This window comes from Amblyomma maculatum, chromosome 5 (genome assembly GCF_055883805.1).
Source record: "Amblyomma maculatum isolate TAMU_Amacu chromosome 5, ASM5588380v1, whole genome shotgun sequence".
NCBI classification, from domain to species: domain Eukaryota; kingdom Metazoa; phylum Arthropoda; class Arachnida; order Ixodida; family Ixodidae; genus Amblyomma; species Amblyomma maculatum.
Genome location: NC_139348.1, coordinates 121,412,775 through 121,425,722, shown reverse-complemented (window position 1 = coordinate 121,425,722; position 12,948 = coordinate 121,412,775). Strand labels below are relative to the sequence as shown.

General features: G+C 43.3%; 1 protein-coding gene across 1 annotated transcript in view; it reads right to left on the bottom strand.

Moving 5' to 3' along the window:
* Window positions 1–3,653: 3,653 nt before the first annotated feature.
* Window positions 3,654–12,948, bottom strand: part of LOC146189367 (uncharacterized) — an 84,356-nt gene continuing 75,061 nt past the window's right edge. The window contains exons 2-4 of the mRNA XM_084604208.1: window positions 8,502–8,600; window positions 6,631–6,790; window positions 3,654–4,833 (exon numbers count right to left, since the gene is read on the bottom strand). Of these exons, the coding sequence (XP_084460334.1) occupies window positions 4,508–4,833; window positions 6,631–6,697 (393 nt within the window). The 5' untranslated portion in view covers window positions 6,698–6,790; window positions 8,502–8,600 and the 3' untranslated portion in view covers window positions 3,654–4,507. The remainder of the gene's footprint in view (window positions 4,834–6,630; window positions 6,791–8,501; window positions 8,601–12,948) is intronic.

Genomic DNA, 12,948 nt, shown 5'->3' with positions numbered 1-12,948 from the left:
CCCTACCGCGTCTTGCAGCAGCTGAGTGACATGACCTATAAGACCACACCTTTGTCTCCCCTGCACCACCTGCACAGACTGTTCAAGTCGCTCGCCTTAAGCCCTGCTGTTCCCGCTCCTTGGTTTAGCAAGCACCGGGACTGTGCCTGCCCGTGGTGGTTGAAGTTACGGGTGTAGCCGAAGAGGTCGCAAGACGACAAGGATGTTTGAACGCTGTTTGCACGAACGATGACGCTGAAGCTGAAGCTGTTGTGTTGGTGTGCACTGATGTCTCAGAGGTGTTGTTGACCCTGATGTATGACATTTGCCAGTAGGAAACGCCCCGTACCAATATTTGATTTATCAGGGCACTGTCACAAATTACTGGCTCTCCAGCAATACTACAATGTTTTACAAGAATTCTGTGCCATAATGACCATGAACCGACCCTGCTACGATACATGGTCATCGTTGAATGTAACGCTTTTACTTTCGACAAAACTTCTCTCATCTTAAAAAGTGGTGGACCGAATCCATATGTCTACTCCAAGTTGTCTGCACGTTTCGCTACTGCACATTCTTGAGCACGCCATACGATATTAAATTGCGGGCAATGAAAAGTGCGCTATTCGAAACGCAAGAGCCATCTGGCTCATCAGCAACCTGCAGAGTGATTATACAGTACCCCTTGCGCCCCACATTCGAATACCAGCAGAAACCGGTGGCTTGCAAGCCCTTATATCCTGTTTATAAACGCAATGCCCTCACATGCAATGTGGGAAGTTACTGCCCTTCTATTTTCATATCAAATTATCCCCGGCAGCTGACCCTCAGCAACCGGTTGTTGTGATACGTCGACGTCTGGAAGGAGATGGGATGTCGAGAGAAGAAACTTGAGACTTGCACTTAAGTTCCATCTTTTTGAGGGGATAGCGCAACAACTTCGAGGCTCCCGTCCACCGCTCTCCTTGAGGAATCTCTTTTTTGTACATGTATCTATCATCCTAATCGATAATTACTTTTCTTGGACCCCAATTGTCTATAATATGTGAGAGACCCCTCCACATAATGTAAAGTACCTCTTTACGGAACTATAATGAAGAATGTGACCTTCATGACTTGGGGTAGCACGTCGGTATAGGAATGTAAAAGCTCTGAAGTGTTCGATTCCGCTCTCTCCCACCCGAAGTGCGAAGTCAGTATTGGCCGCTCCTTTAAATCAACAATGTACTGTAGTCACGTGAAGTCGCACACCCTACGACCATTGAGGGCCCGGCTGCGTATTGCCAAACCATATCCCGTAGGCGCACTGGAGCAGACGACGCTCTCAGCGAGCTAAACGGCAATTTTTGCTGAAAGGTCTCTCTGAAGACAACCTAAAGGTAACATACACTCACTGTAAACGCCGATCGTTGTTGAAAGATGTCTCTGAATGCAGCCTAAAGGTAACATACACTCACTGATGCAGGAAATAATTACGGTGAAGGTAATTGATTAGTAGTGTAACCGTTCTCATACCGATTGTTACTGAAATGTGTCAGTGAACGCAATCTAGAGGTAGCATACACTCACTGAAGGCAGGAAATAATTAAGGTGAAGGCAAGTGAAAAAGAAAATGAGAAAAAACAATTGCAACACAGCAGTCGAACAGCTGCTTCAGTGGCATCAGGGTAGATGTGGGTGGTGTTAATCAATTGCGCTACAAAAGCAGCGGGAACAGTGGCTTTTAAATGCGTTATTATTCGTTTAGACAATATATCCACAATTTGTCGCTAGGTGGCGTTGCTCAGAGGAATGACGCTGCTGGTATGCTGGTCACAAGGACGAAGAAATAAAGAGCGTTAAGCAGCAGGTGAAAAACACAGAAGGTAAAAAGCGCATATATTCGATGGAAAAGAAACAGATTGTGGAATTATATCTAAAGTGGAAAAGTCAGATTAGGAAGGAAGCTTTCTTTGATAACCCAGGAGGCAGTGCCCTATGTTTTGAAGCTGAGCAGGGTGCCTTACAACACGCAGCTACGAAAAGAAATTTAACAATGAAGTGAAGGATGTGCTGTATGTGGTAACTCCAGTGAAAACCATATTATATTCGAATGTAATGGTATCTATCTGGAAGTCGATTCAGGCGCAGTCACTCTTCCTGAAGCTCTGGGGTTTAGAAATACCAATGACCGGGTGAATAAACCGGCGGTGGAAGCTAGCAAAAAACGTCTGGAAGATTGATGGCTTAAAAGCAGAAAAGTGACATAATGTTAGCAATGTAGAAACAAAAACTCAATAAATAGAATGATGGTATAGTTAACCAAACCAAAACAATAATTAGGATATAAGGAGAAAAATGAGCATGATAGCTACTGCTACCACTCCGTTTCAAAGGGGACGCACCTATATACCACCCATCCATCTATCCACGCGACAGAGCGTCGTCTGCTCGAGTGCTCCTATGGGATATGGTTTGGTAATAAGCGGCCTGGCTATGTTACCTTCCAGCTGTCAGAGACATGTTCATGATTTTTCGCGTGCAATGCCGACGCTGGATTTTCTGCTGAACGGCGTTATAACCTTATCACGGATTAAGTGTTGTAGGCACAGAAAAGACGGAATTAATGACGCAAACGGACGGCATTCCTGGTTTCCCAGCTTCTCCAGCTTTGTATCTCTCTGCTATTCTACGCGCACACTATGGCCGAAAATGCCTGTAGGCGTATAGGGGCTAATATGAGATTTTTACAGTATAATAATATATTATATAACCTATTACCATACTTGCGTTAATATATGACATTAGACTATAAGCTGTGCCCTTCATGGTGTGACTGCTCAGTAGAAAAAAAAACTACAGTATACCGTGTCAAAAATAAGAGAGAATATTCTGTAGTTCCGTCGTAAACGTATTTTCGGTAGTTTTGGGGTGCTTTTTTGTAGTATATTTCTGTTGCCTCTTCTTCTGTAGCACTTTTATGTTGTAACTACAGAAATTTCGGATTTTATTACAGAACGTTCAGTTGTGACAGCAGGTTTTCCTTCAAGAACCGCACAGAAATTGTGTAGTAACAGTAGCAAATTTTCTGCAGTTTTTCGCGACTGGGTGAGTATGCTTTTGCTGTATATTAGCCCTTATAGGGAGCGACAAGTTCTTGACGATGAAGAAAGGGGATGCTAACTTGAGCTTTAGACCTTGACTTGATGTTGATGGGGGCGAAGCATTATTTTAACACAGTAATTGTTTAGGAAGAGAAGAAATCGTGTTTCCAAAGATATCACCAAACCATTATGGACGAGCGTAATTTATATTACTAGGATATCTTCTTACTCTGAGGGCTTGGGCGAGCTGCACTCGTCTGCGACCTTGATCATATTCAGCTGGACTGTGGAATTTCAATTGCATTTCGTTCTATCGCTTGAATGCTTTTTGTGCGGCAACCTCAAATATACAAATGGCGTCTGATGGAAGCGGTGAAAGTATTGCTGAAGCGCCGACCTGGACACTCGTCGCACTGAAAATTAAGGTTTAGACTCTGAGGTAAACATTATTTCGGGAACCAAATACTGCAGCGATGACATTGATATGAACAATTCTTTCAATGAAGGAAACCGCAGCTCGAAGAAGCAATATTTAGCAATAAACTCAACTATACTAATTGTATTGTAATTTATTTCGACTTCAATATTTTTGTGTGTCAGATACTTATATTTGCTTAACATCGCATGCACACGAAACGACTAGTAAAATGTTAACTTATCGCTTCTCACAATGACCAAGGAAGCCCTAGCTCTTGACACGTTCATCTCAACAATTAATTTGCGAGTAAATGTGATCAATATAGAATTTCGCTTCAATTCGTACTAATCAGGTCAGGCATCGTTGGTGAAAGCAAAGCAGGGCTTGTTTGTCGCAGTGATGTAATGATCTCACGTAGGGAACTTTGAGCGGTAGGAAAACGCCACGCATTGGTCCTTCATGGGCGGATCAGATTGGTATTAAGCAGGGTAGCACGATGCATAATTTCTCAGTGGAATGACGATCGCCGCAACATTACCTTAACACTTTATTGGATCAAGAGCCATCTCTGACATCTATTCATATGCTACTTTTGATACTCAGATCAATTCACTCACTCCCACGCAAAGCTTACGTCAAGCAGAACCTGACCTGTAGATAATGTATAGAAATCACTTTAAGTGCAGTGTTGTGTTGTGCAAATTTTGGGACATTGTATTAAATAAATTGCACTTAGAAACACTATACCGTTTAGTGTCACAAAGCATATCAATTGAAATTGGATGAAGACAAACATTATCAGATAAAGAACTTTTCGAGTAAAAATCACTTAGGAAGGCAGAAAATTTTTAATCCCTGTTCATCCAGGCGTTCTGACTTCGGATTCAGAACGGAGTAGCAGTTTAACAACGATTATCAAAAACGCAGACACGGTGTGTTTATTGCCAGCACGCACATACATCCTTACGTGCTCGTTGGACTTCATGTAACTGTTTCAACAGTTTTGCACATTTGTTTTGCGCAGTTAACTGTGGTACCACCAAGGCCCTGGGTAGTTATTTGGGCCGGAGTAAGGGTAAGGAAGAGCATGGGGCGGTTGTGGCCTAGGCTGAGGATATAATCGAGGCTGAATATTTGCGAACTCTGTGCTTTGCCTTCGGCAGTCACTGACGCAGCGACGCAGCTGGTTTCGGTGGTATCCGTCGGCGCAGAAGCAACCGGAGGCGCAGTCCTCGATACAACCACTCGGCTTTGCGGAGTAGCACGTGTTTTCGGAGCATGTACTGCTCACGCACGTCTTGTAAACCTCGTTAATGCCGCACTTGATTGGAGATGGTAGGTAGGCCGGCACTGTGTGGAGGAGACAAAAAAAAATAGAGAGAGAGTGTCCGTGTGTGTATGAAAAGGGAGGTAGTTAGCCTGAATAAAATGCAACTAATTTTCAGCAGTCTTTTCAACGCATTCTACATTTTGTAGGAAGCTCCAAACATCACAGCTGTTAGCTAAGCTGACGTGGAATCACCCATGACGTCTACGGTAATTAATGAATTCAATTACAGAAATCACTAGTGTACAGAAATGTTAAAAAGGATAGCGTGTAAAATTGACGCAAATATTAACTTTCTTAATATGCGGTATGAATGCCATGAGTTCTTAAGATTAGTGTAAGGAGACGTCAAAATGCACCAAAATTGACACTAACCACCCTTCGTATTTTGGCGTGCCTTGAACCCTAGTTTTCTGAGTTTAAAGAGCCACTACATTCTTTTTGCTTTCCACATACAATGCCCTAATACGCCGGTTTCAGCAGACCAATATGCAATAATGGGTGTATAATAATTACCTGGCGCTGAGTCACAGGGGTAACGACCTGATGATAAGGTCACAACTTCAGGCCTCTCTCGAAGGTAAGAAAGAGGGGAGTGTACGCGCGAGGGGAGGCTTAAGAAGATACACAGGTAAATGACTGGGCGGTCAAATTTCAACTGTTGATGATAAATACAATATGTTGAGCTAGAAGCATGTTCCCAGCACCCAGTCGACACTTTAAATTGTTGGCATGACGCTTTTCTCAATATTTACAGCTTTTATTTGGTTTGTACCAGAGATCATTTTCACAATGACTATATAGTCGGCCGAGCTGTCATGTCCGCTCTGGGTAACGACAGTGGCAAGTTTGATTGCGGTAGCGTAGAAGTCGATTAGATCATTTCCTTTCATGAGTATAAATAAGGGAATATATCTACCTTTTAATTTTTGTCATAATGGGGTGCAGCTTCGTACAGAAACAGTGTGCACAGCATGGAAAACAATGTTTCTACGTGGTCTCCAAAATGTCACTTTTGGTACTTAGAAAGAAAATCACGATTTCAACTCTATAGAAATCTTCCATCAATGAGAGGTTTTATTTCTAAGTAAAAATCCTGGTTTTGCTTCTATCCTTCCTTAGTACCAATAAATTAGATGATAGTCCAATAAAAAATTTCAAATGATCTCCAGATCCCAGAGGGGTTATAAGGCACTTTGATCGCGTTAAGTTTCTTTGCTATAAAAAAGCCTATTGTCAATTCATCGCCCACCAAGTCGTTATAGTGTCAAAGTATAACAGACATCTATAAATATCGTCAGTGGTGTAGAGTGTAGAAATGTAGGCACATATTTTTTCTTGAGAGAATGCTAGGCACAGAAACAATCAAAGCAGGAGACGGAACATCCGTTTGTTAGTAAGCACTGTGGCTTATACTCTGCAACAATATTTAGTAAAACATATATTGCAGATCAAATTGCACTAACACGCATACATGGGTCACATTTTCGGCTTTGACCCTGTATGAAAGCAGTTCGCGAGAACTCATGTTTCCTACTAATAACTCGAACCAGCATCGAACAGGCTATTCATTTCTTGATTCAGAAGTCTATGTTTAGAGAGCAGAGAACACCGCTGTGGGTAATGCAAATAATATTGGCCTCTAAGTTTCTACATTTGCGGTACATGTCTTAAACACGAACCTCGACGTGATAACCTACAACTATAGCTATACTATACAACTATGCTACAACTATAGCTATGGTCCCACTCACATCCAGATGAGCAGCCTGCCTGCCGTATACCTAACTGTGAAGAAGTGAATAATGAGGTTACGCTACCTGGATTGCTTAGACCCGATGCCGCTGATAACGATACCGCAAGAAGCACCACAATCGTTGTCGCCATTCTCCAATCACCCGCCGGGCACGCCGTCAGCTTCAAAGATGGCGCTTCAACTGGTCGCGCCAAGTGCCGCACTTTTTGTTTGGTTTTTTGACTCTGAATACGCGCAAGCGCCGACAAGAAAGAATGCAGCTGCTGTTGCTAGCGCGTGACATCAATGTAGATGCTTCGTCGAAGTTTTCGCCAGAGCAACATCATGGTTGCCTCGGGCATTCGGCAATTGCGTTTTCCTTAGTGCCAGACGGGTTCTTATTGCGTAATACGGAAGGCTTTAAGGATAGGGTAGTCTCGTTGCCCTCTTCGTTAAGTCTTTATTTAGCGGCGACGTGTCTGTCGTACTTGCATTCGATAATAACTTGCAACTGGTTGTGGGCCCCGATCTTCATGATCCTGTTTACTAACAAAATATCTGGAAAAAAAGCTAGTAATGTGATTACCCAACCGTTTCAAATAATGCTGCACCTTGTGATATGTACAGTCTTTGTCAAAAGTGCAAAGCCCAGGGGGTCTGCTTCTGAGCCACTTAGTGTGGCTTGTAGTGCATTCCGTGCATTTCGAATTTCATGATGGTGACATTTTTTGGCGCACCGGCTCCAATGGGAAGCACTTCCACAAGAGCTAAGTCAGCGCACACAGCTTAGCAGCAGGCTCGCTGTTCTCCAAAAACACCAAAAAGAATTTTGATAAAGAAAATACTTTGTAAAGTGGAAATACTGATTATGCCTCTTACTAGACTGCCTAAAATATTGACTGCTTGAAGAAAGGATTCACGCCGTGCCTCTTGTTTGCTACTTGTAGCTACATCTATTATCTAATCATAACCTTAAACTCCTTGAAGAAGTATTATAGACAGGAAGGTTTCGCTGCACTGAAATGCACTAAAATATATATTGGGATAACTGAAGCACTTACCAGTCTCTTTGAAATATCCCTCAGGGCACAGTGATTGATCACCGCCAACAACATTTCCGCCCAAAAATGAACTCAACTCTCTCAAAACCCTGGAATGTTCTCAGGCTGAAAAGGAAAACAATAGTGCTGTTTTCGAGGCTAATGCCCTCTTGGAAAAAAAAATAAATAAGGCGAGGTGGCAGGAGGGAGGGAAAGAGGGACATCAGGATAACCTGATATTTTCCGAGCATATTGCGAGGATAAGACGAACCTGAACTGTGAATTTATACCCTAATATACTTCCCGTACCACTAATAAACAGTCAAAGCTCCCACAGTTCCTTGTGCTTGTCTGCTATGTGTTATGTTCCTTTTATTGCGTAAGATTGTGCATAACAAACTGGTCCGTAGTAACACAGGATGAGCCACGGCTGTCGGTATGGACGAGGGTGGTGCTTATTAGGGCTAGGTTACATTTAAAATAGATGCCAACCAAAGTAGTCGATTAAGTGGCCACCACAGTAACTCAGCACTGACGCGAAAATCGACTTACATACCACTAGTTGCGTATGACTGCTTTTATTCTACTAGCTTCTAAACCAATACTTCTTGCCCGTGAAATTTATGAACTATGATTTTACTTTTGTCCACATGAAGGAAAGAAAAAAGAACCGTTTTCAATGAATTCATTGCAGTCAGCTTGCGTTGACCCCTTTCGCACCATGTCATAAAAAAAAGCTCTTATCCCTACATTTGCTTCCTGACCCACCTGTGGAGGGCCTCGTTTCTGTCCGTCTTTATATTGCATCTAAAGTAAAAGGGTTATCCAACTCGGCTCCTACTATCCAGGTTTGATCACATTCCACACGACTAACGCCGCAAGCACGCCGCGATGCACAATGGCGGTGATGTCTTACGTTGGAGGATGGGATTAAATTTGCAGGGACGAGACGACCTCCGAAGGCACAGAACAGGATTGGAGAGGCATCTGTCTCCCTGAGGTGGTGGCTGAGAGGCTGGCGAAGAAAATATAGTTTATGGAATGCAAGGGGCAGCATGCTGCAACTGATACCTAATGTTAGTCCAGCAAATGAATCCGCAATTTCAAGAACCGCATGCTATATGCATGAGCATTACGTAATTCTGAACCACGCTACACTGTATTCGTTGTTTATTCCATTCTTTTAACATACAACGAATAGGCACAATAGACTCTCAAGTGAACAAGGATGCTCAAGTTAACATAATCGACCATTATCTACGCAGTGATATCCCTTTCTAAACCAGCCAATGACTGGCTTAGAAGGCTTAATAATAATTTGTAATTTTTTTCGACACATATGCGTCCTAAATCAGGGCTTGCGCTGGTGATGTTTCTGCGTCCATCATTCCAATAACATTAGCAGAGCTACTAGACAATATGCAGTTAGTGTTTTTACTAATAAAATATTATTTATATATATTGTTGCATAGTAGGTTTCACTTTTTCGATCGTTGATTACATAGATGGCTGTTCGGGAGTCCTATCTCCGCTCACAAAATTCTTCGAATATGCACGGGAGCTGAATTAAGTGCCTCGTTTCAAACATAAAGTCATGTTGTGCCTTCCAGAGACGACAGTCTGCAATTCGAATGCAGATGTAAGAGAGAGAGAAATCTTTCTTACGCCCAAGCATTTACTCTTCACTTCGGTATAGCGCAAAGTACATTTTCGGTGACGCCGAGGAAAAATATTCATGTGGTGCGCAGGGCAATATCACATAACGCTTCCCGGAAAGCAGTTCTTGCACACTTTAATGTGAATTACTAAGCCTCTGGAACATTGAGGTAATACCTGTGTAAATCTCAGGCTCTTCTAAAACGTGCACGGGATGGAGCTGTGACGTCACAAGACGGGATGCTCGGTTCTTTAGCTCATTCAATAAAGTGTGACGCGCGCATGCCGGACTCAAGATGACAGGTGTCTGGCACTCAACTCCTCCTCTCTTCGATCAGCGCGTTATTCAGCGCGTTATTCAGCGCCTGCATTGCGATGGAGAACTAAAAAACGAATATGCAATAAAATTATAAACGGCCGTACCGCTTACTAAGATTGGCCTTGGAGCTCCGCTCATCGACGGAGGGAGAAAACGAAAAGCAAAATAAAAATGGCGGAAGACGCGATAAGTGCCGGTGCACATCTCCCTACCCTTTCCGCTCTCCACCAAGTTTCTGTAGAGCGCCCAGTCAAACACGCCGGAGTGGCGCCATGAAAAAGTGCTGCTGTAACTTCGAGCGCACGCAATCCCCGCCTGCGTTGCTTGCCTATATGGTTTTCCCAGAAATGTACTGTGGCCGTCACCGCTAGTAGAGGGAGGTTTTAAAAGATTGAGGCAGGGTACCTGCATTGAAACTGGAATAGCAGGGGTCCATTAGGAGAGCAAGGCACCTAACATTCGTATTTTGCGGAGGGCGTAGAGCTCCTCCAAGAAAAATGTTTTTTGTTGGTGAGTTAGAGCGAATTTTGGCAGCTATAGAAAAAGCTTCGTCGCGTTGTCGCCTGAGTTGAGGACAGTGAAGACGTTTTCCGATGCTATATCTACTCAATGAAAATATATACATTCCAACTTCAATGATAGATTAAACTTAACTCAATGCTGATTGCAAGTGTGCGTATAGCATCTTGGCTCTAATGGACGTTAGTTGAAGCAACGTATATAAATGTCTAATAAATAATACAAATTATACCCTCCCGCCCCCCCCCCCCCCCCCCCCCGTATATTCTGTACCCGACTTGCGCAAGTACCGCATTTGCCGAAAGTAATCAGGCAGCATGTTTGGAATTATCACACGTACAAAACCACCCTTGCGTAACGCTTGAAGGTCGCAATGCCTTCAAAGGTGAGGACATGGGCCTTCCTTGCCATTAAAAGATTTACAGTCCCAGGGGTGCCAAAAGTCACCCGCTACTTAACTAAGAAGTATACCATGCACTCCGCTTATTTTTTTTTTATTTTTTTTTTTTTTTTGCAGATATGCTATCTGCTGCAATGCATACTAAAAAAAAATCTCGGGTGTATAAAAATATATTCCCCCGCCGTGGTGGCGCAGTGTTTAGGACGCTCGACCACTGTGCCCAAGAATGCGGAATCGAATACCAGCCGCAACAGCCGCTTTTCAATGGAAGCAAAAAGGAAGGCGCCCGTGTGCTGTGCGATGTCAGTGCACGTTTCAGAACCCACGTTAAAGACCACCAGATGGTCGAAATTTTCGAAGTCCTTCACTGCGGCGTCTCTCACAGCCTGAGTCGCTTTGGGACGTTAAACCCCAGATACCAAACCAAACCAAATCCTGCGGAACAGTCACCATATTTGCATAGGAAAACGTTGGCATAAAAAGGTGCCACATTTTGTCTATACGGCGCTTCAAAACGCGCAATGTAGAGCCCATAATCACAATTTCGCAATCATGTCACCGGGATTGAAAAATTAAAATTTGAGGAAATAACAGGATAAGTTAAAACAGTATTATAAATTTGGTTCAGCTCTGAGATACCCAAATCTGCTTTGTCCTAAACACTGAGCTTTTGTACTGACAGTAAGTCACTAACTTGCGGACTATAATATTAAAGATTACAACAACCTGGTTCCTGGATAGCTCTTTTTTTAATGACATGTAACGAATAAACCAGCTTTCAACCTCAGCAATGTGAACATGAACATGCACAGCTATACGCTGCTGATAATGCTTTCTGCCGCAGCTTGAGCACGCCTGCTAATAATTCTTAGTTTGTTACCTGTTAAGGGAACGAGTGGCGATTGGTGCCAATATCCTTGCATATAATAAAGCCCTCTTTATTACTTCCTTGGCCAGCTGCCATTCCAGCTATTTTACGTAGAGGTCGCATGCATATTTGATGCAATGTATTCTAGTATCGAGAACGTGCGGTCAAAAGGCTTGCACGTTTGGTGGGGTTGAACGAAAAAACAGCGCTGTTCTTTGGCACAGTACGAAAACAAGGCTGGGAGGGGTGTCTAACGCTTGGGAGCACTTTTCGCTATAAAATAGTACTACAATTTTTAAATATGTCTTCTGCAGGAACACAACATTATCTCTGAAAACAAACAGAAATGATCGAGGGCCACCTCCTTATTCCCTGTTACTACGAACTAAAATGATCGCACAAAAGAAATATACGGGAAGCATTCGTTTGTCCATGGCTTGCAAATATTAACCACTAGGAAACAATTGAAATAATTTGGCTGGTTATTCCTGCTCCGACATATTCTCTTAATATTTAGCTGTCTCTGAATAATTTCGTAAACATTTTATCATCAAGCGAACCAAAATACTCCAACTGAAATTGTTTTAGATAACTTTATCTGGCAAGTAGATGGGGTTTCATTCAAAATGTGTCGGACAAATTCGTTTTACATATATAATGGCAGGCAGCAAGCCCTTTCGTCTGTTTTCCAATAAGAGTTGTCCTTATGGCGCATGAGGCGCATGACTCAATACCCGCTCCTTCTGGGTGGATGGTCACTATCGTATGTACGATCACACAGATTCCTAGGTGTTATAATTAGCAGTAATCTCTCTTGGGTTCCTCAGATTAAAACACTCCGCGAGAGAATTACTGCAGCAACACAGGTTTTCAGATTCATGGCGGGATCAACACGCTGGGGCAGCAAGTGTCGGTCCATGGTACTGCTTGAAAAGGCCTACGTTGAAGGAGCGTTGCGCTACTATTTACCGATGCTTCAAAGATTACCTTCAACAAGCCAAAAGATTCTTGAAGCCGCGCGGAACAACTCCTTGCGGATATGCCTTGGCCTCCCATAGGGTTCCTCTGCCTCAAGAACACATGCAGAAGCAGGATGTCTCCCGCTAGAATTGATTGCCGCCCAAGAAACTATGCGCACCGTCTCCGACATGTCCTTCGAGGGAAGACGCACTTCTTAAACTGTCTCCACATACCTCAATGCAACTCTGGCTGTGTCAAGCTGCACAGTTTCTGCCCCTCCCTACTATTACTGCGCCATGACATCTACTACCACTCACCTTTCCCCCATGGACATTATCGTCTCTAAAACTGAACATGTATGTTCCTGGCGTGGATGCCAAAAGCTGCATTCCACAGGCAGGACTTCTGCACGCCGCTCTTGCCTACTTAGCCAAGGCATATACACAGTACAGCCACATATTCACCGACGGTCCAGCTATTCAAGACACTTTTTCTTGTGGCCTTATATGTCCCTTCAACAAACCATGTCCTGTCTTACCGGCTGCAGCGAAAGACATCATCTACCACAGCTGAGCTCCATGGCATCAAAAAAGCTGGTTCCTATATCCTGTGCCAGACCTCTGGACGATGGGTCAATTATC